This window comes from Rhipicephalus microplus, chromosome 5 (assembly GCF_043290135.1).
Source record: "Rhipicephalus microplus isolate Deutch F79 chromosome 5, USDA_Rmic, whole genome shotgun sequence".
NCBI lineage: Eukaryota > Metazoa > Arthropoda > Arachnida > Ixodida > Ixodidae > Rhipicephalus > Rhipicephalus microplus.
This window is the reverse complement of record NC_134704.1, coordinates 214,276,799-214,303,195: the sequence shown is the minus strand read 5'-3', so window position 1 is coordinate 214,303,195 and position 26,397 is coordinate 214,276,799. Positions and strand designations below refer to the sequence as shown.

Genomic DNA, 26,397 nt, shown 5'->3' with positions numbered 1-26,397 from the left:
TTCACATCTCGCCAGACATTGAAGATCTCCGTGGGAGAAAACTTCACAGAGATTTCCGGCCACTCCTTCGTCATTTACTGCTGGTTGTCCTGGCTGCTGACAGCTTTGCTTTCACCAGAAATGGCTTCGCTAACGATATTGTAGCGCTGCCTAAATTGGTGAAGCCACCCGCTGTTGTCGGCGAAGTTTCACTGAGTGTAGTGGCAAACCATTTGGCCTTGGCAATCAGCATCGGGCCATCCACCAGAACGTTCTTCGCACGCACTTCTAAAAACCAGGCATAGAGAGCCTTTTGTACATTCCCGTGGGCGGAAGCACGCACATGACAGGCTCCCGACGTTTGCTGCTCCGCTGCCTTTGCCTTGATATCTGCCTTGTTTTTCAATAAAGTACTCAAAGTGCACCGTTGTATCCTGAAGTCATCCGCGATGGGCAAACATTTCTCCCCCGCCTCAACATGCTGAATAGCCTTCAATTTCATCGCAAAGTCAAGGGTATTGCGCTTCTTGACGCTGGCCACTGCTACATGAAAAGTCAAAAATTCAGAGTCCGAAGCGGCTTTGCACAGCATGCACGCGAAAAAGAAATGCTGCACATGCGGTAGTTCGTAGGCAACGCGACAGAAGAAGCAACTAAGCCACAGAACACCAACACTAAGCACTCGCGAGGTGAGGGCCACCTGCGAGAACAACAGCAAAAGGCAGGAACAAAAAATAAAAGGCGAAAGGAGGAGGACAGCAGCACCTTCGTGCCTGCTCTCCGAGCCGACGGGTATGCGGAGAAAGCATGAGAAAAAGAAAGAGAAAAGAAAAAAAAGCCTTTCCACATGTTAGAGATTGTGCAGTGTGAGCCCTCTCACTTTACCTTTTTTGGAACGTTTCGAGCTTCGGCGGAAGCCTGGTGCCGCTGGAAAGCAGTGGAGGTCGCCTGGCGCTGCGAGTGCCAAAATGCGTCTTGCAACTCGCGCGCGAAGCCGCGCTGTCACAAAGATTGCGAAGAGAGGGGGGGGGGGGGGGGGGGGAGCGAGTTCCGAAGCATACCTTCCAGCTCGGGTGGCATTCGATATATCCCGAAGGTGGATAAAAATACCGTTCTATATAAATGTGCGAATTTCTATACTTTTACATAGGAATTTCAACGGATAACTTACGAGTTCGATATACCCGAAAATTTCATATATGTGGGTTCCATATATCTTTGTTTGACTGTGTTGAAGTTAAAAGACAAAAAAAAAGCACAACAGGCAAGACATGGTTGATCCCTTCGTCACAGGAATCGTCGCTATAACATGAAAGTAAAACATCTCGTTACAGAAGTATTTAAGTGCATACTGTACATCGGTATAAGAGAGGTTATACAATGTCTGTTGGTGTTCGACAGCTAAAGTACAGTTTTTTGTAAATACATCCCCTTTGATGCTTAGTGATACCTTTCTATCCCGACAGTGAACCTCCATGATTAATGACTGATTAATGATTAAACATGCCATGATAGTCATGCATCCGTGTGGTAGCTGTAGTGAATGGTGAGAGCGGAAACAAAGAAAGTGGTGTGACAGCCAGAAGGGTGTGACTGATTGTATGCCAAACCACCAAACTTCGTCTAAGGTAACCTACTTACGGCATGTTAGAGCTATAGAACGCCCACTGTCCAAATACAGAGAAATTCTACACGCGCTGTGCCTTTTCTGTTGGCCGGCCACAATTTTTCACGTGGCGAGCTGAATGCATAATGCTAAAGGAATGCAGAGTTACATCCAGGTGAAGCAAACGCGTTGCTCTATGCGTTGCAGAACTATTTTTGGTGTGGATGAATGCTATGAACCAGCTGAAGCTTTGTGTAAAATCATCACCTGGCAGTGTGTAAGACATTAACAAAACTGCGCTTCTCCAATATAAAAAGCACCGAATAGGACGATGAAACAGCACGTTGAACGATATAATTGTAGATTACATGGTCATGATCAGTTATTACACTTTAGCAAAAGTACTGTGAGAGGGCAGCAGTAGATATAAAAAGCGTGTTTTCAAAGCTTACAAAGCATGTAGCCATGACATAGTGGATAGCATACCCGGCAGATGTTGTCACCGACCAAGAGGTCATGTGTTCGACTCCCCCTTACAGCGCTTTTTTTTCTTTGTGTTCTGATCTGCGTTACTTTTAGACATCATTTGCGTAATGAAGGTACGTCACTGAAATGTTGGTGGACCCTGCCATAAAACACCTTCATGTAAGAGCAGTTCAGAAACCTAAATAATGTACGAAATGCAAGCGAAGGGCAAACTAAGAAAGCCTTTCTATGAACAACCATATTATGATTTGAACTTAAGAGTACTTCGAATAGATATAGCAGGACGGAAATGGCACGGTATGACAAGATATTGTCTGTTAGATAAATGCTTGCCCTATTAGACCTAGCATCGGTATCGCCGATGCTGTAGTTATAATCTTAGTTGCACATCTATGAAATCCATCAAATCAATGAGTCAAAGCCACTAGATTCAAAGCAACCCCGTGATTCAGATTTCATAATGGAGCACCCCGCAGGACAGCGGAATAAAAATTTGTGCGATTATTGCTACATGCATTATAAAACACAGCACTGATGTGTGGCTAAAGGATAAGTGTCTTGGTACTGACACAAGTAAGAAGGAAAAAATGTAGAAAACAAAAGGCAAGTGGGCAAGTGCCAGAACATCTATGGTCACGAGCTCGTTTCAGCCGATACTTTGAGAGTGCGGTCATGTAGCTCAGCCTAACCAAGGAATGCCTGCCTTCACAGGTGGGCTCTGGTGGAAAGATAAAGTTATGTCGCTATCCTTAGTTTTATTCAGGGATTTTAGAGGCACCTATATCGGCTTGAGAAGAGTTCAGTCAGTGAGTATTGTTTTTCACGGAAGTGTTGCAGAAGCGGTATCTTGGACCCTAAAATACATACATAATACATCACTGATGCAATTACTAGTCTAAAGAGACGTTCTACAATACAGAACCATGATACCTACAGAGCATATAATATAGTATTTAAGATATGTAGAATCTCATTGATACATTTTCTAAAAAAAAAGCGGAAGACAAATGTATGATACGGAAAAAAGTATGATCTGAATCCATCACTGAGGCCGACAAGGGCAAAAAAAGATGTAAGGGCAAAAAATATTTATTCCTAAAAAAAACAGTAATTTTCTACTGCTGCCGCTCACCCGTGCAAAAGAAAAGCTCCTTCTGCACACATTGTAGACCCTTGTCCACTCTCTCATTGTTTTTCATGCAAAAGAAGCTTTGTAAAGCTTGCAGTCAAGCAAGGGCTTCAGCGAAGTAAGCCTGTCGGCGCTCGCTTTTGTTCTCGTCGCTGTCATTTGCGGTGCCTCGTCTCCCGCCTCCTTCACTGCATCACCCCACACCACCTTCGCAACGATCTTGGCAACACTTTGTGGCTCGCAAGTCGGGAGTCATCTATCGAGACGAACTCGGCGAATGGTACATCGGCACTGCTGGAGAGCAACTTTTCATCAATGTCGTTGTCGATGCCAGATACGCACACCCAGGGTCCTCTTCTCTGCGCTTTGTATCCTCCGATGAAAGCTACCGCCAAAAACTACACTTCCTCAAGCAGCTGCTAACCTTTTCACTCATCACACTGTCCAAGAAGTGCTCAAGTAGCGCATCGCTTCGAGAAGCGATAAGTTCTCGGCATGGTTCCCTGGATCATCACTATGACACTTGTTTGAACTTCGGAACTTACAAAGGGAGCAGACGTGTTTTCTGCGCTCTCTGTGTTTTGGCTGTTCCCTTTCACAAGTGGGCGCGCTCGCCTCGGCAGCATGTTGTGTACGTTCGCGGCACGCTCTCGCGCGTCGTTCGCTAGCCCTTTGGATTACTGTGCTTTATCAAGCCTACAGGAACTCAATGACAAGAAAGACAAAGGCAAATGGGAAAACCAAAGCCCCTTCTCAACCATCTCGGCTAGCGGCTGCCGCTCCGGCAGCCACCACCGTGAGCAGCAGCTCAGTGAAAGCCCTAGCTGTTAATCAACTACTGGAGCAGCAGGCTGTATCTGCAATTGGCGGCTAGCTGTAACAGCAATCAAACGGGCCAACTCGAATGCCTCCAACTGCGCCACGCCTGTCCTGTCACTGACGGCTAGCAGTGACATCACTACTGGGGTCCCTGCCGCCGAGTCTGCAGAGGACATGAATACATACTGCTGACTGAGCGAGTTGGTGCATGATAAAATGATATTAGAGCAGCTCAGTTTGAGCGTGAAGGAAAGATACTACGCAGTCAAGAAGGAGAAAGACACACGACAGCGTGAGCACTAACTTTCAACTTTTATTTATTGCGTACCCCTTAAAACACATTATATAGCTTATTCCACATGACGCCACACACATGACAATACTGTATACATGTGGCACAGCACAGTATCAAGGAAACCTAGTTGTGATCCGATTTCAAATTAACAATTCTATATTAATGCTTCACAGCACTCCAGGAAAATGAGCTATTTTTGAGATAAAGCCATAGACGGCGTACTCACACACAGCTTCGCACATTTTGCGATAGCGTTCGCCTCAATAATTTCCCTTGTCAACTGGTTCGGTGCATTCAAAGCTGATAAAACAAGGGATTGCCCAGTTATATTTCAGAAATGTCCTGTTGAAGTGATGCCTTCACACTACGGCCCCTAGTTTTGCAAGACAAAGCAAGCGATTATCCTTGGCAGGCTACCCAGTGTTGGTGCAGGTGTCAGTAGCCGAGTGCCTGTTGCATGGTCCAGGTATGCGGGGACAGCCGCAGACCGATGGTGAGCCTGATGTTGGGAAAACCAGTGCGATTCCGTACGTACATCAAATTTCACACTATTTGAAAAAGATAGCCCTGAGAGGGAATGCCCGTGTGGTGTTCTCTGAACCAGACAAACTAAGCCGTCTATGTAAGCTTACGAACTCCAAGTAGGACGTGCAACCCACCTGTGGAAAGAAGCATGTAGCTAAGTTTGCTTAATGCGACCTAGCTGTTGTCTACATGTTGCTGCTATTGAGTGGCGCGGTGTACATTGGACAGACTGGTAGGTGTGTTAATGGTCACTTGCGGGAGCACTCTTGCGATGTATAAAATAAGATTTCTTCTAGTGGTTTTCCTGGCTATGCATTGTAAGACATGTGGATGCACTCCATTTTTTTACCAGTGTGTCATTTTGGGCCGCAGTCGTAACCAGTTGACACGGGCAATTATTGAGGCGAACGCTATCGCAAAATGTGCGAAGCTGTGTGTGAGTACGCCGTCTGTGGCTTTATCTCAAAAAGATCTCAATTTTCTGGAGCACGTGCTGTGAAGCATTGATATAAAATTGTTAATTTGAAATCAGATCACAACTAGGTTTCCTTGATAGTGTGCTGTGCCACATGTGTACGGTTTTGTCATGTGTGTGCCGTCAGGTAGAATGAGCTATATAATGTGTTGTAAGGGTATGCAATAAACAAAAGTTGGAAGTTAGCGCTCGCACTGTCGTCTGTTTTTCCCCATCTTGACGGCACATTGTCTTTCCTTCATGCTCAAACTGAGCGGCGCTAAAGCAATATCATTTTACATGGACACCTCCGCAATGTTCTTCCTTGGCCCTTCCTTGGCACAAAGTAAGCCCTTCCTTGGAGCAAATATAACACTACGAGGTTTCTGGGCCACTATTTCAACAATCAACATGAACATAATGGTTGGCTTTAGTGTCCCTTTAAGGTGAGCCAGCGAGAGCATACGATGAAGAGACTGATCACTGAAAGATGAGGAAGAAAAAAGAGCTCATTATTCAGAGACACAAAAAGAAAAGATCAAGGGGGGGGGGGGGGGGGGGGCTCGTGCAGGTGAAACAGTTTGGTGAAACAGTTTGCACGTGAAACAGCTACCGAACCTGCATCGTACAGCACCACACGTTCTCCTCGTTATGTTTGCGATCTGCAGTTCATTTACATTCGTCATTCCACAAGAAACTAAATTAAGTACCTTCGCTCACGACAGGTGCACACAGAATGTCTTCAAACAAGCGCATAAGTGCGGGTGATTGCCATGACAATACAGCTGAAAGAAAATATACAAGATCTCCACTCCAGAGCTACTAAACGTGTTATCTACACCATGAGTTTCTAGAGTTTAGCATTGGAGCAACGCAGTAATAAATATTACCGCAATTTTGGCTAATAGCGGCTGAAATATTGGGCACATAGCAGCCGCCCGCCATTTTGACGTGGCTGCCTCCACAGAGAAAGGCCACAAGTGCACCACTTCCAAAGAAATGCAGAAGCATCATTAAGACAAGCAGCATCGCAACGAACATTTTCTGACGGGTTCCATCTTTCTTCTTTGGTCCCCTATGCGACATGCGAGCCTTTCCGAGAAGCTCCTTTTTCGTTTCACGAGCCCATACTGCGTGCTTCGACGAGCGACAGACGTTACATACAAATTTGTTCCTGATGATCCCTAAACCTCTTCTGCTGTGTTATCCTGTGACATTGTCCCCGTATCAAGGCTCAAGCGTTGCCACACTCCTACTGCTGTGGCTCCATAGACCCTCCGGGTCGCCACTTTCGCCACCGGGGATTGTGTTACGTGGCTTCCACTGCCTGTAGCAGGACTTAGTGGGACATACCCTGAAATGTGCCTCAAACTAGAAATCAAAAGATTGACATGTGTGTGAGCTGTGTTGTGGTTCCGGACTGACTGATGTTATGCCCACGTAACAATATAAAGAGCAGTCCGGTCATAGCCCAGCATGTTAACTGCATTGCAATGAGTATACTATCAAATGCCACTCACCTAGCTATTCGGATCATCATTTATCACATGCATGCGCTAGTGAGATGTGATATTTAATATGAAGGAATGGGGCTACCCAACAAACGCACCATCAAAGCGCTGTGATGGCGCGGACTCGTCCTTGAAGGCCACCTCAGCCTTGGTACCCAGGGACTTCTGGTGCTGCTCGTACGCCTTGCGGTTGGCCTCCTCCTTTAGCTGTGGGTCTGCAATCAGGGGCCATAAGAAGCGGAAACACACACACATATGTGCGAAGGGAAATAAAAACGGTGCCTTTCAGTCAAAAATGATTCAGCATTGAAAATGATAAACTGTTCCTGGTTTCCTAAGCTACCCAAACAATGACATCTGGCACATGAAATACATTGCACTATGTTGAAATACGCAAGTACTATATGTGCAGTTAACAGTACACTAAGCACAGAAACCATTTCAGTTCTAGCAGTGGCCCCAGAAATTTCCTCTCAGGATAAGAACACATTTTGCAAGTGAGAAGTTAGGCAAGAAATTGGTTGTCTGAGCTGAAGGACAAAAGTAGAACAAAACAAGGACAAATTACACCACCAGAAACTCCAGATTAACTGCTTAGAAAGGTCCAAGTGCAGATATGCCAAACTGATGAGATGCAGTTTGCAAAGCTACGGTGCTGCCAGAGGCTACCGAGTAACCAACTGAATGCTCGTCTCAAAGACTTGAAACATGATGATTTTCTCACATTGTTGAGAATATCTTTATTCCTGATTTAAAAAACGTTACCCAAGTACGAAGGGGAATTCAAAATATCACCTAATTTTTTTCTACAGTGACAGTATGCACAGAACTCAGCGAAATTCCCTGCAGAAGTCATTTGCATTATAGTGAAAGACAGCTGTGAACCCATAGCTACTTTTTAACATTGCCTCCATGGTAGTCTCTCAATTCGGTTGAAGGCATGTTTGCCAGCACATGATTAACATTGCCTGTAATTTCCTCCAACAAATGCTTAACTGAATGTTTCCTTGGATCTCAACCAGTACTGAGCTCAAAGGCGGGCAACGGGAGGGAGGGAGCAACCCTCCTCTTAGTCACCTGTGGGAGCTGGGATGAAGTTTCACCAATTGCTGCCGTATGTATTAATAATAATAAAAAATTGGTAGATCCAACGAATAGTGGGTATCGATTATATCCAAAGCACAAATGAGAAAGGTGGAATCATCCCATTAATATCAGCATAATGTTACAAGGCGGACATAAATTATGCCATTCACGACTTCCATATCATGATTATTACGTTGGCGCCAGGCATATACCTTTGTCATCCATTCACGTCCCGTAACACTAAATTTGGCATATGTGAAGCTAGGGAAACAAACGTGAGCAAATTAATTTTATTTATTAAATTTATTCATTTAATAAATACTGCTGCCCTAAATTTGCAGGCCTTAAGCAGGAATGAAGACCTTAAATTATCAGCAGGCCACGGGGCTTCCTGACGCCGAACTTCTCGAGCGCGATGTCTTGATGTCACTCGCGGAGCAATCGGCTCGATGGTTCCGAATAACCAGACATTCGCGTCCGCACGGTAGAAGAGTTCCGCGACAGCTGCAGTAACAAATTCCTACCGGCTAATTATGAGTAACGTTTGCGGAGGGAATTGGAGCTACGCGCCCAGTATCCGGCGAATCCATGTTGGAGCATGTACGGGCGATGAGCGAACTGTATCGTCTCACTAACCCGCACGCCACCAACGCAGAAAAGGTCAAGCGCGTTACCCGACAAGCGCACCCAACTGTATCGTCTCACTAACCCGCACGCCACCAACGCAGAAAAGGTCAAGCGCGTTACCCGACAAGCGCACCCGACTGTAGCAACGCACTTCAGGACATGCAAATTCGCAGACCAAGAAGAGTACGCCACCGAAGCGATGACGCATACAAGGGGACATCATCGAAGCGCGATCATGTTGCCCGCCTCAGCCCGCAGCACAATCAATCGAGCCTCGCTGTGCATGGAATGGCGGCGTGGTAGTCTAAGAAGCCTCTAAGGGTAATGCGATACCATCGTTCGCTAATGGGCATGTACCACGTGGTGAGGAGCTGTAAGACCGCACTTTGGATCCCTACCCTTACGCGCTCCGCACGGGCCACCCCTGCACATGACATTCCACAGCAGGAGCGCACAGTTGACACGAGTCCTGATGAGCGGCGCAACTTGGAGCAAGGACTACCTGATTGAGGCAACTTACGATCGAGCTGGCGTGGTTTCCGCAGTACTTGCAATCGGTGCGGCGCACCGGGGCACATAGCCCGCGAATGCGCCCGCACACCGTGTCGGGAGCTAACGCACGATTCGGGAAGCGGAAGGTGCCGCGGGTGATCCACATTGGGCACCACGCGGTGATCAGTAATCCTAGCGATGCGTTCGAATCACTTGTACCGTCAGTCTGTCACAGAAGTGAGGCCGTAGACTCGCCCCCGCCACTAATCGAGTTAACGATAGCTCGAAAGAAGTTTGCAGCACTTTTATATACTGAGGCAAGTGCTTGTGTATTTGATGACAACGTGTTGCATCATCTCCACGAGAACAATATTCGCTTGAGACAAAGCAACACCATCTTCCGCCTTGCTACGGGCACAGCACAATTGAGCAGCACAGCTAGGCTAGTGATCTGCTGAAAAAGACGCAGGAGGTGACATTTCGTGCATCTTTCTGGACTGTCAATGTCTCTAATCTTGGGTCGAAACTTCCTCGCCAAGTCGGGTATTGTTATTGACATTGCTAACGGCGGTTCGTGCACTCGCTTGCCCGTCCGTGCATCATTGCCGTGCATCATTGTCCTTGCACTCGCTTGTCGTCCGTCAGTGCATCGTAAGCGTGGCATGTAGTCATGTTCTTACACAACACGCATGTCATGATTATCATGTTAAGGTCTGTCACTTATGTTCGCCGTGCAGTCATGTCATACCATACCAGTTTTGGGATATGTCATGTGAACAAAACCACCAAAGGAGCAGCAAGACCACAAAATGTAAATCATCACATTCATGACGTACATACCATCATTTTCATGTTATGACTAGCCACTTATGTTTGTCATGAATGGATGGATGGCTGGACGTATGAACGGACGGATACGGTCAAACCTCCTGAAGTTCGCTAGGAAATGCTTTGGTTTTAATATAATAATAATAAAATTAATTATAATAATTATTAATAATAACATAATGATAATTTTAATTCACACAACAATGTGAGCTCTCGTTCAACCTGCAAGGCTAGAGAGGAAATTTTCTTACGATCGTCCATCTGCTAATCCGTCACAGCAGGGCGAAAGAGACTAGGGGCTACATGTATGAGCTTCTCAATCTGCTTAGAGCAGCTTTCAACTTGACCCCTGTCACTGTGTAGTCATGTTTACAAAGAAAAAATAAATAAATCAACAAACGAACAAGTTGCTTGAAGTGGAGGCCACTATAGCGATCGTCGCTGTTTAAAGCCGGCGCAAAGCAAGTCGGCGTACCTCAATGTAGATAAATCTGCTCCCCCTCGCTACGCTTCATACATAACAAAGGAGTTTTCAGACAAAAAACTAAGTTCGCGGTAACTGCTTGCCACTGCCGCTGCAAATCACAACACGTGATTGATCCTGAATTTATATCTTGCGAAGGCGTTCTTGCACTTCTGCTGGATATAAATGAAAAGTCGTCAGAAGGGCCAGACCTAATTCCAAATGCTTTTTTGCGCCGTTATGCCGAGCCAATATCGCACATTTTGACCGCCATCTTTCGCTTATGCTTGCGCCACTCAGTCTTGCCTGATGATTGGCGCCTAGCTCGCGTTGTGGCTGTCTTTAAAAAAGGAAATAGCTTGAAAATGGAAAATTATCGACCCATCTCACTAACATCAACCTGCTGCAAAATTTTGGAACACATAATCGCCTCTTTTATTAACAAATTTCTGGAAACAAACAGCGTTCTTTCCGAGTTCCAACATGGGTTCCGCAAAGGGCTTTCTACCACTACTACACTTGTTACAACCACTCATGAAATCGCACAAGCCTTAGATTCACCCAGCCAAATAGATTTAGTCTTCCTTTACTTCTGTAAAGCCTTTGATCGCGTACGCCATGATAAACTACTCACTAAGTTTTCTTTTCTGGGCCTTCCTGCGTTTATAATTAACTGGATCAAATCATATTTAACAAACAGAACACAGTTTGTGGAAGTCGACGGGTGCGCATCTGAAAGTCTTGGTGTGACATGTGGCATTCCACAGGGCAGTGTTTTGGGACCGGTTCTTTTTTTAATTTACATCAATGACATAACATCTGCTATTGACCCGAGAATTTCCATAAAATTGTTTGCAGACGGCTGTCTTATTTTCAAGGAAATCACGGGCATTGATGACCAAGTCTTGTTAAACAGCAGTTTGACGGGAATTGGACAGTGGTGCACAACCTGGGGTATGAGCTTGAATGCTGACAAAACAGTTCTACTTCGTGTAACGAAGAAAAAACAACCCTTTCAGTTTTCCTATTCATTAAATGGTGCACCAGTGGTAGAAAAAAGCCAGTACAAATACCTCGGGATAACGTTCACCAATACTCTGTCGTGGTCAAAGCACATAGAAAACATCTGCGCATCTGCCACACGCAAGTTAGGCCTTTTACGGCATAAATTCAAAGCGTCACTAACTCATGGCAAATTACTGGCCTTCAAAATGATAATACTTCCTAAACTGCAATATGCTTCGGTCGTATGGGACCCCTTTCTTAAAAAAGATAAGTACCGGCTTGAAATGGAGCAAAGATGCGCTATACGCTTCATTTTCAACAAATATAGGACCACCGACTCGCCAACTTCTCTAATGCTGATGATTGATTTGTGGGGTTTAACGTCCCAAAACCACCACTTGATTATGAGAGACGCCATAGTGGAGGGCTTCGGAAATTTTGACCACCTGGGGTTTTTTAACGTGCACCCAAATCTGAGTACACGGGCCTACAACATTACCGCCTCCATCGGAAATGCAGCCGCCGCAGCCGGGAATCGAACCCGCGACCTGCGGGTCAGCAGCCGAGTACCTTAGCCACTAGACCACCGCGGCGGAGCAAATTCTCTGATGCTGGCAAATAGCATTTCAACCCTGGAAGATAGACCAAAAATTGATAGGCTGAAGCTGCTGTTTGCTCTTTATACTGGTTCCACAAAGGTAAATGCATCGGTATACATTCAACCATTTCAATCGCGCCCCACGAGACATCGGCACACCCACAATTTGCTTCCGTATCGAGCCCACACAAACATGTTCAGGAATTCGTTTTTTCCACGTACAGTATCAGAATGGAATTCACTGCCCGAAGTGGTTTTCACATCTCAGTCTATTTGCCATTTTGAGCGTGCCATATTGTCTGTACTGTGGTCTGTACTCGACTTGCTTTACTGTTTATCGCAATTGTGAATGTATAATAGGGAGATAGACCCATCACCGTTGTTTTGTAGGTCGTATTAATCTGTCTTTAGGCTCATCTATATATTTCTGTATAATGTACTTATAATATGTATTTTGTGCACATCATTCATCTATCACGCTTACGTGTGTTTTCCACTTAATTTTTGCGCCTCTCTTGCTTGGTCTTTTTCAAGACCGCAGTATGTTGTAAATAAATAAACGTGTGCCCAGGGCCGCGGTAGCATCATAGGACTGCACCACCAATAGTTCTCGCGACCACCACCTGGCCCTCCTCTTCGGCAGAGCTTTAAAATTCAGTTTATTCTAGCAATGTTGTTACGACGGTGTCTTTTGCAGTTTCGAAGGTTAAACCCGTTATTTCCAACCGTGTTTGTAAAGTTGCATCATTGATTCCGCAGACTGTATCAGGTAGCGCGACATGTTCTCTCGAAATGGGACGCGGCCGGAGTGAGACGCTGTGCGGACGTGTTTCGCATGAGCTCCGGCCCGGTGACCGACTATCGGCGGACGCGCTTTGTTCTGGACTTGCTGTCAGTGGGCTCGTCTGCAGGAGGTTGCCCTGTACCTACGAGCACCACTCGTTTAGGCAAGTTTGTCCCTGTTTTCGGAATTTCCGAGATTTTCCTATCAACCCCGCGGTGGCAAGGCTAGGCCTATCTCCTAGGCCAAGCCTGGGCCGCGTCTGGCTTGCGCCTGGTGACCGTGGGCCTTGCTGGGCGGAAGATGGAATACTACGTCGAAAGAGAGACTATAACGCCCGAAGATTTTGAAGCGGGAGAGCGGGCTCCAGTGCTGAAGGCACAGGACCGATTTAAGAAGACTCAGCATGGCGACAAGAGTAAGCCTTGCGAGACACAGGCCGGCAGCGACTGGCGCAAGACGCACGGAGCGCAGCAAGTCAAGCGGGGGAAAGCGCCGGTGTGGAAGAAACACGGACCGTTTCTCAAGTTGCCGGCCACGGAATTTAAGATAGTGTACAGGCCCCAGAATTGGGGACTTGAGTGTTGTGACAGCGAGAGAACTCGGATGTGCACTGAGAGCAGCAGCGCGTCTAACGAGTGCGATTGCCGCGGGAGAAGACATGGTGCGGGTTAATGGCACAAACAACACGTTGACGGTGAGCACACCGTGCATAAATCGCAGTGGGGCATATGCGACTGTGAAGACGCACAAGCTGGGTGATCGTGATCTGCCGGTTTCGGCGTTCGTGGCGCCGTTGGAGAACTCTGTGCGGGGAGTGATTTACAATGCTTATGATGGATGCCCAGTGGAAGAAGTTCGGGTGGGATTCCTGAAGAAGAATGAAGGCATGGACATTCTGGACGCGAGACCTCTGGGAAAGTCAAAGACGATTCAGATTACGTTCGGGGGAAAACGCATACCCCGACAGGTTACTTACTGGAACTGTCTGTACGCTGTGATTCCGTATAGAAATTTAGTCGAGACCTGCTACAACTGCAGGCGAGTTGGATACCGAGCGGACGTTTGCTATCGTCCGAAAAGTAACCTATGTCACCGTTGTGGGAAGGACCATCCTGCCCCGCCAGAAGGAGAGCCACCTACGTGCACGCCGGACTGCATCGTGTGCCATGGTGCGCATCACACAGGGAGCCGGAACTGCAAGTTTCGCCTGGCTCGCAAACAACCGACAGGCCGGCAGCAGAGCATCGAAATAGACAGCGAAGCTGGCAACGATGAGCGGTCCTCGAGGGCCACGGAGCGGTCACCGAGGGGTAAAGAAGGCACAAGCAAAAGCAGGGACCGGTCGAGTTCCTTCCCGCCATTGCCAGGGCCCGGGAGCGGCCAAGATGGTGGACGAGTATCCAGTCCCAATAGCTACGCACGTGACACCAACAAAAAGGTGAGCTTGTCAGGCACAGCCTCCCAGAACGAAACTGCTCGAGAGAGGGAGTTAGCAGCGCTGGTTCAGCGACAGGGAGATTTGATTAAAAGAATGGAAAACAGAATTGCAGAGATGGAAAGTGCACTTAGAAACGACCAACGGCAGGGGACACAGGCACCAGCAGTGCAGGGCCTACAGAAAACGACGCAAGAAGCGCCTGCTTGCGTACAGGAGAGAGCAGCTATGGAAGTGGAGAATCGAGGGACAGTGACGAGACCACTACCGGGGGATGAGGTAGCTAACGCAAAACGATTAGCCGAAACGTCACCAGTAGACATGCCACAGCCTGTTTTTAAGGTCATTAGTCTTAAGTCGGATGTAACGACACTTGTGGATAAAGTAGGCAAACAAGGGAAAAGACAGGATAGGTTGGAGGCTCGAGTTGAAAAGATTGAAGCCAGATTACACACAATAGAGGAGCGTCTCACTGAATTGAGGGATTCCCAAACCCAGGTCATGGGCATGTTTCAGCAGCTTCATACTCTAAATGAGGCAAGACTGCCTCCCGTGGGTGGCCAAGTGCCATTAGTCAACCTGGTGCCTCATCATGGCGCCTTGCCAGCAAATTGAGGTTTGGCAGTGGAACTGCAGGGGCTTTCGTCAAAAGCGGGGTAACCTGCAGTTGCACGTACAAAATCTGGACAGTAAACCAGACATAATAGCCTTACAGGAGGCTAGTGGTTCCGTAAAATTACCTGGATTTAAGGCATTTACAGCGCCAGGAATTGACTCAAGGGGCGTATCACGCGTCTTCACAGCCGTGCTAGTCCATCGCAACATCACTGCCATTCAGCATTCCGTAGATAGCAGCAGGGAAGACTATGTCCTGCTAGAGATTTTGCCTAAACAAAAGTATCAGAAGAGTCTGTTTTTACTTAATGTGTATAGTTCTCCAAAAGATAAAGGATTGGGCTTGCCACAACTCCTGATTCAAACTCAACGGTTAGCAGCTCGCGCTCTGCTTATAGTGGTAGAAGATTTCAATGCGCTTCACCCGGAATGGGGCTATATTCGAGTCAGCCCAAAGGGCAATCGGCTTTGGCAAGTTGCCCGGGATCTGCGATGGACGCTGTTAAACAATCCACTAGATCATACGAGGATAGGCAACAGCATAAGCATGGATACCTCCCCAGACCTTACGTTTTTTAGAGGCATCAGTATTGCAAAGTGGATTAACACGGGACAAGCCCTAGGAAGTGATCACTATATCCTTTCCACGACGTTTAGCACTGCGAAGCATAAAGACAAATTGAGGGGGCATAGAATTACAGATTGGGACAGATTTAGGAAAAACAGAGCAGACACTGTGAACGGGAAAATTAATGACCTTGATGCATGGGTACAAGCGCTCAAGGTGACGGAGCGCCATGTGTGACTCTTTTCGTCGTAGGCCTAATCTCTGCACCCTCCTGATTGTCCCATGTGAAATGACCAAACTCTACGCTGTCGGAAAGTCCTAACAGTGCCCCCCGCATAAGCCCGCAGGAGGATGTAAATAATACCACGGTAGAAGTGCCAGTCGAGCAGGAGGAGTTTACCGCTGACTCGAGACTATTACACATGTGGGAAGCGCACGCGAGTCTCTTGAGAACGTGGAAGAAGCAAAAACATAATGGCGTCCTTCGCAGAAGGACAGCCAAGTTAGAACGTAAAATCGAAAATTATACAATTGAGTTGCAAGCCAAGCAGTGGGGCCAGATTTGTGATCGCATGAATGGACAGTTTGGATGCAAAAAGACATGGCAGCTGTTAAGGCATCTTTTGGATCCGGCAGCAACAAAATCGGCGCAACGGGGACAAGTGACTCGGTTAATGCATCAATATGAAGGCACAATTGGAGAGTTTATACAGGAATTCCGGAATCGGTACATAACTGATGGAGTAGACGGTTGCTTACCACACTACTCGGGGGTGGAAAACTCAGAACTAGATGAAGAGTTCACAATTGCGGAGGTGGAGTTTGCCATGGGGCAGCTGCGTATTACGTCTGCCGCAGGTCCGGATGGAGTTACCAATAAAATGCTGAGAAACCTAGATTTCAAATCGGTCGGGGCGATCACTGACTTGATAAATGAGTATTGGGTGGCCGGGGAGATCCCAGCACAATGGAAGCATGCTAGGATTATATTTATTCCGAAGCCAGGCAAGAAACTCTGCTTGGAAAACCTGCGCCCCATATCGCTGACATCATGCGTGGGTGGGCAAATTGATGGAGCACGTGGTTCTCAACAGGCTTCAGAATTATGCAGAGGACTATCTTTCCCCCAACTATGATAGGTTTCAGGGCCAATTTGTCCACACAGGATGTCATGATACAGTTAAAACATGATGTAGTCGATCCCGGGCATGGCACGGGCACCAAAGCTGTATTGGGGCTTGACCTGAATAAAGCTTTCGACAATGTTTCGCATGAGGCAATATTGAATAACCTATCGGAAATTGGCCCAGGGGTCAGGACATTTCGCTACATCAGATCATTCTTGGAGGGCCAAACCGCAGAAATTTCAATAGGAGATATCAAATTGGACTCATTCGCGTTGGAAGGCAAAGGGACGCCACAGGGTTCAGTTTTGTCACCGTTCCTGTTTAACATCGCCTTAATTAAAATACGGCCGAGGCTGGAGGAGATACCGGGACTCAAACACACATTTTATGCATATGATATTACTCTATGGGTAACCAGAGGTAGTGACGCGCATCTGGAAGAAACACTACAACAGGCAGTTAATATTGTCGAAGAGTTGGCAGGGGAGGCGGGACTTTCATGCTCTCAGCCCAAGTCCGAGCTCTTTGTGGTTCGGGACAAACCCAGAGGGCTACATTCAAGACACTATATTCTGCCACCGCCGTTAGAGGTAAAGGTAGGGGGTAGGCCGGTAGCTGAAGCTCAAACGATTAGAATTCTTCGCCTATATCTGCAAACTAACAGGAAGAATAGGGTGGCCCTTGAAAAACTTAAGACCACGGTCAATGTTACTGTCAGGCTAATCAGAAGAATCGCTAACCGTAAGAGCGGGGTTAAAGAAAAAGAACTCTGTAAGCTGGTACAGGCATTTGTGCTCAGCAGGATTACTTACGCGACACCTTGCATAAGGTCGGATGCTACAGAAAAAGGCAAAGTCGAGGCTATGATTCGGCAAGCTTACAAGGCAGCGCTTAGGTTGCCTAACAACCCGCCTACAGAAAGGCTGTTAAAACTAGGGGTACACAACACCCTGGATGAATTATGGGAGGCGCATCTGGTGATGCAGCACGCTAGGCTTTCGACAACCAAAGCGGGCAGGATCATATTGGAAAGGATTGGCATTGGAGCAGAGGCTCCCACTAGGGACACTAAAATTCAGGTGCGGCGAGAGTTACATAAGGCCCTGTACATAAAACCTTTGCCCAAAAATATGCATCCGATTCACCATACGCAACGCAGGCAGGCAAGAGCCAGAGCTTTACACGTTGAGTACGGCGAGTACAAAGCGGCAGTCTATACAGATGTAGCGGAATATAAGGACAAAGACGCTTTTGTGATTGTGGTGGTGGACAGGCGGGGACGCTTGGTCGCCTCTGGATCGGTCAAAACCCGCTCCTCGGAAACTGCGGAGGAAGCGACAATAGCGCTAGCTATAACTAATTCGCAGTCGGATTTGATTCTCAGTGATTCAAAGACAGCCATCAGAAATCTGGTGAGGGGCAGAATATCGGCGACCGCCACACGATTTCTGCATGGGGAAATCGTCTGGGTACCAGCACACTCTGGGAACCCTGGGAACGAGGCGGCTCACCTGATTGCTCGAGGTTTCGTCAGCCGTGTAGGTGAGCTGCCAGTTCCGGGAAGGTCCGCGAGAGATGGGCTGGTGTCCTTTCATGACATAACGAATCATTATAAACTAGAGCGGAGGTTTTATCCGCCCCCGCACAAGCGGTTGACTAAGGCGCAGGAATGCATCTGAAGAAAACTGCAGACGCGATCTTTTCCCAACCCTTACGTGTTGAACAAAATGTACCAGGAGGAGATTAAGCCGCAATGAAAATGGTGTCAGGCTGTGGCAACATATGATCACATACTTTGGGAATGTAGCATAGTGGCGCCGCCTGTGGATATTATGCGTGATCCCTCTCTTGAGCACTGGGAGGCCGTGTTGACCAGCTCAGACCCAGTCGTCCAGTTAAGGGTCGTGGAGTGGGCCACACAGGTCGCCGCCAACCTTGGGTTAATGACCATCTAACACGGAATCATCCTCAATTGCTTTCTGACGAAATAAAGTTTTACCATCCATCCATCCATCTCTCGAAATGTGCCGAAATTGCAGTCTTCAGCTAATTTTTCAATGAGGCAATGCAGTCACTGTGGGGGAGCCCGTGCGCCCGCCTCCCTTTCCCTCGAGAGTCAATAAAGCCTCTTGCGAAGAAATGGAACACCCCCGTGACGGGCGCTAACGATTCCCCTTTTCACGGCGCACGAAACGAGTTTCCCCTCAGTAAGGAAACGTATACTCATCAGAAAAACGACATTGAGAGAGTGAAGAAAACAAGCGTGCCGACAACCGGACGCTCTCTCTGACACCGGCCTAGGAAGGAGGAGGTGGAACCCCCAACCCCCTGCAAGCCGAGGACGACAAGGACCAAGGAGTAAGCGTCTACCTTTGTTTTCTGTAGTATCTCCTCACAACATTTACGAGTTATTGCTAACGTATAGCAATAAAGTGTGTTGTTGACCTAGCCTGTTGCCTTATTCGCCCGAACCCGTGTAGCTGCATTGACACAAGCCACGGATAGGGGACGTAGATCGTGCACAGTACGACTGTGTGCTGCTGGAACATTAGCGATGGGCTTTTGCGTCAGTTATACATAGAACAGACCCCCTACATCTGGCACCCAACATAAAGAATTCGGCAACGCGGCTAGTTTTGCGGACGCGAGCGGCTACGCCGCTCCACCAAACGTAGGACAACAGGCATGTCGGAATACCAAAATTTGTCAATGTTGTCCGATGTCGCGTCGCAGACTGCCGATCTTTTGGCTTATGCGGGGGCACTGTTAGGACTTTCCGACGGCGTAGAGTTTGGTCATTTCACACGGGACAATCAGGAGGGTGCAGAGATTAGGCCTACGACGAAAAGCGTCACACATGGCGCTCCGTCACCTCGCGACACGAACAGAGAAGCGCCGCCACAAGTTGCGCCTACAGACGCCACAACGTAGGCGAGTCAGCGGGCCACAGTTTGCCCTCGAGTGAGGTACTCTTACAGAATGCGCTGTCAGTTATGCAAATCCTGGACAGTGCCCTGCAGAACACAGCGGAGGCTTCCGTGCTGCAGACTGTGCGACCACGTGTGAAGGTAGACATGCCTACCTACACGGGTTACCATGACTGCAAGAGCGCCAACGAGTACCTCGACCGGCTGCTCCATTATCAGCAGGCCACGGGGCTTCCTGACGCCGAACTTCTCGAGCGCAATGTCTTGATGTCGCTCGCGGAGCAATCGGCTTGATGGTTACGACTAATCAGACAGTGCGTCCGCACGGTAGAAGAGTTCCGCAACAGCTGCAGTGGCAAATTCCTACCGGCTAATTATGAGTAACGTTTGCGGAGAGAATTGGAGCTACGCGCCCAGTATCCGGCGAATCCATGTTGGAGTATGTACGGGCGATGAGCGAACTGTATCGTCTCACTAACCCTCACGCCACCAATGCAGAAAAGGTCAAGCGCGTTACGCGACAAGCGCACTCGACTTTTGCAACGCACTTCAGGACATGCAAATTCGCAGACCAAGAAGAGTTCGCCACCGTAGCGATGGTGCATACAAGGGGACATCCTCGAAGCGCGATCGTATTGCCCGCCTCTGCCCGCAGCACAATCAATCGAGCCTCGCTGTGCATGGAATGGCGGCGTGGTAGCCTCAGAAGTCTTTAAGGGTAATGCGATAGCATCGTTCGCTAATGGGCATGTACCACGCGGTTAGGAGCTGTAAGACCACACATTGGATCCCTACCCTTACGCGCTCCGTACGGCTCACACCACCCCAGCACATGACATTCCACAGCAGGAGCGCGCTGTTGACACGAGTCCTGATGAGCGGCACAACCTGGAGCAAGGATCACCTGACCGAGGCAACTTACGATCGAGCTGGCGTGGTTTTCGCAGTACTTGCAATCGGTGCGGCGCACCGGGGCACATAGCCCGCGAATGCGCTCTCACACCGTGTCAGGAGCTAACGCACGATTCGGGAAACGGAGGGTGCCGCGGGTGATCCACATTGGGCACCGCGCGGTGATCAGTAATCCTAGCGATGCGTTCGAATCACTTGCACCGTCAGTTTGTCACACAAGTGAGGCCGTAGACTCGCCCCCGCAACTAATCGAGTTAACGATAGCTCGAAAGAAGTTTGTAGCACTTTTATATACTGAGGCAAGTGCTTGTTTATTCAACGACGACGTGTTGCACCATCTCCACGAGAACAATATTTGCTTGAGACAAAGCAACACCATATTCCGCCTTGCTACGGGCACAGCACAATTGAGCAGCGCAGCTAGGCTAGTGATCTGCTGAAAAAGACGCGTGAAGTGACATTTCGCGCATCTTTCTGGACTGTCAATGTCTCTAATCTTGGGTCGAAACTTCCTCGCCAAGTCGGGTATTGTCATTGACATTGCTAACGGCGGTTCGTGCACTCCCTTGTCCGTCCGTGCATCATTCCGTCCGTCCATCAGTCCATCCGTCTGTCTGTTTGTCTGTCTGTCTGTCTGTCTGATACAGTTACGCCTGATGCAGGACAAGGTTAGACTTAGAGGAGCTTCACCCCTGTGATGGGCGCTTTAAGCCAATATTTCCTGTGGCACTGAATTTATTCCTTTGTTGGCGGCAATGGCGCATGTCAGGAAATTGAAATTTGTAGCTGACCGTTAAAAAATACGTAGTACATTTTGTGCGTAGTTATGCCGCCGTCCCCGGCAGGTACGTATTAACGGAGTTTCACTATATATGGATTAGCATTAGAACTGCATTGAGACACGATGTTGGCCACTGACAAATGTGGCAGAACAGTTTATCAACGAAAGTCCAGTCACGATAAGCACCTGCAATGAGTATCTGCTAGCAGTGCGTATAGAGTAGTGCGACTTTCAGTATGCAGTACGCTTTAAGGAAAGGTGCGATTAGAAAAACAAAGGTTGCATTAATTTGTAGCCGGGAGCAATTAAATTTTTGCTGTATATCTAGGCTTTTATGCTGAATTCCAATATGTGATTAGTTCTATATTTGGTTGCACAATTTTCATTTTGTGCCATGACAATGTGTAAAGTATTGCTCATTTAGGACAAACTTTTTATGCCTCTAAACTTCTATCGTTCTGAGCCATAAATGAATCATATTGCCCTACATTACTGTCAAATGCAAATAACTGTCAAGAAAGTGTGTGAAGGATTGTGAAAAATTAAAAAGATTGTGAAGGACAAAAAACTTGTAATGTAAAAATTGTTATAATCCTCAGCCCATACTAATTACTTACTTTAGGTTCTTACTAATTATATTGGAAATACCAAGTTTTAAAGAGTATTTGCATCCTTCACAATTTAAAGAGTATGTGGGCAAAATTTCATCCCGGTCGGGCTATCAGACATACTAAAACATACTCAAGAAGGTGCCCAAGGACGCATCTTGAGAAAAATGCATTTTAAAGGTACAGTCAATCCCGGATATATTTAGCACAAAAGGGAGCGTGAAATAGTCCAATATACCGAGTATTCTAAATATAAAATATGCAAATTTAGGACCTAAATTTAAGCACTTCAGGCCTCAGAAATCGTTACAAGAGCTAACACAATGATTCACTCACAGTATAGCGAAAATCAAGGTACGGACTGCAAGTTACCGCACATTATTTCGCATGAAATAGTTCGTAAATTTATATCGCCTCTTGCATGCCGTCAAGTTCCAGTCATCCTTAATATCGCTGAACCTTTTTAAATAAAATAATTCAGCTCCTTTGGCCACAACAATGTTGATTGATGCAGAACGCCGATTCAAGCTTTGTAGCGTGCAAAAGGTTGGTTAGCAGCGGCAGCGAAAGTGTTGGCACATTGATAACTGCACGGCTACACTTCCGCGGCACTGACAACGGCACCCAGAATCTCAACACCGATGCAGTCAGAAACAGCTGTGCTGCATCATGTACCGATGTAGTCACTCACTGTCCAAGATTGTTCCCAGAAACTAGGACTCCATACGCCGTTGTCAGCAGTCATAATGCGCCTGAAGTCATCACCTGGCCCCCAAGGAACATTCAGGGCACGATTCTATTGCCATTTCCAAGTGACCAAGTGACAAGATGCGAACATTCGTTGCCAATCAATCTGAAGCGGGTGTAATGGCGTACTCAGATTTAAAATCAAGAGTGCTAAAAGAGCTGCGGCTGACTTCAAGCAAGTACCGCCGAATGTTTCTGCAAATAAAGAGAGAAACAGATGACTCTTGGAGCCAAGTGAAGGCGCGCCTGGAGACCATGTTCACGTACTACCTTAGAAAGTAGAGAAGTAGAGTTGTTTGAGAGTCTTCAGGAATTGTTGATAGCTGATAGGCTGAAGCAGTTAATGCCAACTAGTCTCCTATTGGTAATTCAGCAAGAAATAAAGGGCTGATTGAAACCCAAGGATATTGCGGAGTTAGTCGCCAATTTTGAAGAGAGCCTTGACAGTGGCAAGCAGGAAGTTGCGTGATGGAGTTGCCGCGGTGCTAGCTACGTCAAGAGGGCAAAATTATAGGGCGTAAGCTAAACAGTTCGCTTGTGCAAGCTTGAACCCTAATTCAGGAATTTGCTTTCGATGTGGACGGCAGGGTGACTTTCACAGAGATTGTGAGTTTTGCCGTGATACTTCTGCTAATACAGCCGAAATTTCATGCGTAGCTTCCCATAATAAACAACCATTTGAAAGCCGAGTCGCACCATCGCGACACTCCTCCATTGTGCAAAACTCGCTGATTAGGGATCCGCAGATTGAAATTCTCGAGGGAGGCAAGTTTTGTTTTGCACGCGTTGACACGGGTGCGGATATAACAGTAGTACGAGAGAATGAAGTGTCCGCTGAAGGTTTGGACTAGAGTAGGGGCACAGTAAGGCTAACAGACGATTTTGGTCATGGTGTTACTGCACGTCTGCTGCACGTACTTCTAGCTCTTCCAACCTCGTCGGGAAGCGCAGCTCAGCCTGTGAAATTGCAATGCGCAGTGATCGATCAATTACTGCAAGTGTGTCGGTATCGCTCAGCCCCGCTGATTATGAGTGTCTTCGTCATCACCGGCAAAAGCCACTGCATGAACTAAATGAGGGTAATGTGACAGAGATCAGCTGTTCAAGACAGGGAATTAGACCGGAGCAGTATTCACCAATGAGGGAGCTTGAGCATGTGCCTCGAAGTTCTAGCCCTAGCGCTAACACTATGCAGAGTGTGGGAAAACAGGACGGCCGAGCAAGGAAGCAGCAAACGACCAAGTCTGTGTTACATGTACAGCAAGTGCAGTTGAAAATTCTCAATTCTGCTGTGGAATGTACTAAGGTGGACAGCGAGCGGCTTGGTCCATTCGAGGGAAATGCTCTCGATAGCGAGAAGGAACGCGATGAGTCACTTGCCGGTGTACGGCGTCAGGTGAAAGAGGGGTTGCGCGACAAAGTAACTGATGTACGGTTGCTTTATCATAAGGAGAAAGAAGACGAGAAACAGTCTCACCAATCAGTGGTGCCAAAGCCGCACCGAGACGAAGTGTAAGCGCACGGCAGCTATCACGGTGTTAACTTCTCCAAAAAGAAAACGAGAAAGCGCAATAAAAAGTGGCTAAAATTAGGGTTCAGTGGTAGAACAAGGGGGTTCTACCTCTTGCGTATGCCCTGTTTGAAAGGAAAAGTTTTTAGATTAGGACCATCGTGTGCGCGACTGAAGTGTGAAATGGAGCCGTAAGGTCTTTAGAGAATTGAACTACCGGATTAGTTGAAGGTAATTTTGGCTTGCGTTGTTTTTTTAAGGTCTGAAACTGTTATCTTACGTGACGTGAGGTTATTTTGTTACCAAGTTTCTTGCTTTATTTTAGTGTTCAGGTATGGTGTGTTACCGAAGAGTGGCGACATTGTGAAAGGCTTTTAGTGAAAAGTCAGTTATTTATCGGTAACGGCAGTTCGGGAGTGTCGAACATGCAGCCGTGAAACGTAGAGGCTTAGGTAGCATTTGATAGAGAGAGGCTTTCGGGTTGATTTCCCAGTTGACGGCAACCAACCCCAGTGAAGCTTTTTATTTGTCTATACAAACGCATTGGAAACGGCAATGAGAGGTTGCCTCGCCTAAACGATAGATGAATGTGGACGATGAGTCACATTCTTCAGTAAGAGGCTGAGACAGTTGCATTGGGAGGTGTCCACAGTTGAATGAGAGGCGAATGTAAAAAATGAATTGTTCGTATTGAAGGCGCGCTGAACGAGACTGCTTGTGCTCTTTCACGTCTCGGATGATCACTGGGTTGCGTGATTGTAACTGTTTGTGGCAAGGTGACGTTTTGTCTGTTTCATATGATTGAGTTTTTTTTTCGTTGTTGTTGTATTGCCACTCAAGTAGTCTCTGTGAATTGAATGACTGTACAGGAGGTTGCATCGCACGTTTAGGTGTTAGGCGTGATATTGTAGGGGAGCTTGCGCGCCCAACCTCCCTTTCCCTTCTTACGGCAGCGTGAAAGCCATGTTGCGGGAATACCCGCACGGCAGGCTCTCGCAATTCCCCCTTTCCCGGCGCGCGGAACGGGTCTCTCCTCCCTCAGCGAGAAAAGGTATTATTTTCGTCTGGAAGAGGGAAACAGGGGCAAGGACAAAACTGGAATGCAGACAGTTGCACGCTATCTCTGACACCAGCCCTGGAAGAAGGAGGTCGAACCCGCAACCCCCCTGCGAGCCGAGGACGACAACGACCAAGGAGTAAGCGTCTACCCTTGTTTTCTGTACTATCTCCTCGCGGCATTTGCGCGCTATTGCTAACACCTAGCAATAAAGTGTCGTTTTGTTGACCTAGCTTGTTGCCTTTGAAACGGGTTGTTGAACAAGCAGGAGTTGACTCGGCGAAGAAGAGCTTTATTTAGCGCAAGGGCTAACTGAACGCAAGCCTGCGATCACAACAAGTCTTCTTCCTTTTCTATCCTCGAGCTCCATGCCCACTGCCCTCATTACAATCACCCCCGGCCGATGAGAGAGCCATCCTGGCGACCTAAGGACAGGTGTACACAGAAGGGTCATGGTATGGCTTGAGCCGAGAGATGTGTACGATTTCTTTTCCCCGATGGCGCTTGTCCGGAGATGCATCCAGCGGCTCTACAAGGTAGTTGACAGGGGATGTTTGGCGTACAACTCGATAAGGGCCATGGTACCTAGACGAAAGCTTGTGGGAGAGTCCTGGAGTAGTAGAAGGAATCCATAACCACACCAGTGAGTTCGGAGCAAAGCTCATATGCGTAGTTGACGCGTCGTGGCGATGTTTTTGGCGCGTCTGGTCATGTGACGTGAACGCACGAGCAAGCTTCCGACATTCTTCAGCGTGTGCTGCTGCTCGAGAAACGGTAGTCATCTCTGAAGGGTCCGGTCGATAAGGAAGAATGGTATCCATTGTTATGATGGCTCGCGTCTATAAAGAAGGAAGAAAGGCAAAAATCCAGTGGTGCTTTGCGTTGCAGTGTTGTAAGCATATGTCACAAAAGGGAGTATGCTATCCCAATTTGACTGGTCGGATGAAGCGTACTTGGCCAGCATATCCCCAAGTGTACGATTAAAACGCTCTGTCATCCCATTAGTTTGTAAGTGATAGGCTGTGGTAGTGCGGTGTATAATGCGACACTCGCTCAACAACGCTTTGATGGCATCGGAGAGAAAAACGTGGCCACGGTCGCTTAGTAACTCCCGAGGTGCTCCATGCTTTAAAACCAGGTTTTGCAGTATAAAACATGCAACGTCTTTTGCGGTAGCAGAAGGTAACGCAGCTGTTTCAGCGTACCGCGTTAGGTGGTCGATAGCGACAATGACCCAGCGGTTGCTACTCGGAGTATAGGGAAGCAAACCGTAAAGGTCGATTCCGACACGATCGAAAGCTCGTGCTGGACATGGCAACGGCTGCAAGGAACCTGTGGCATGTTGAGTGGACATTTAGCATCGCTGGCACGTAAGGCAAGACCTTATGTAACGGCGAACGAAACGGTACATACCGCGCCAGTA

The 26,397-nt window shown here is 47.6% G+C and overlaps 1 protein-coding gene across 2 annotated transcripts in view; it reads right to left on the bottom strand.

The window, feature by feature from the left end:
* Nucleotides 1-26,397, bottom strand: part of LOC119173528 (dnaJ homolog subfamily C member 2) — a 301,565-nt gene that overhangs the window by 15,195 nt on the left and 259,973 nt on the right. Inside the window, exons 15-16 of one of the 2 annotated variants that reach the window (XM_075896473.1) lie at nt 6,903-7,019; nt 815-933 (exon numbers count right to left, since the gene is read on the bottom strand). In XM_075896473.1, the coding sequence (XP_075752588.1) occupies nt 830-933; nt 6,903-7,019 (221 nt within the window). In that variant the 3' untranslated portion in view covers nt 815-829. Of the gene's footprint in view, nt 1-814; nt 934-6,902; nt 7,020-26,397 lie in introns of those variants that run through there. The other variant, XM_037424336.2, reaches the window with a different exon arrangement.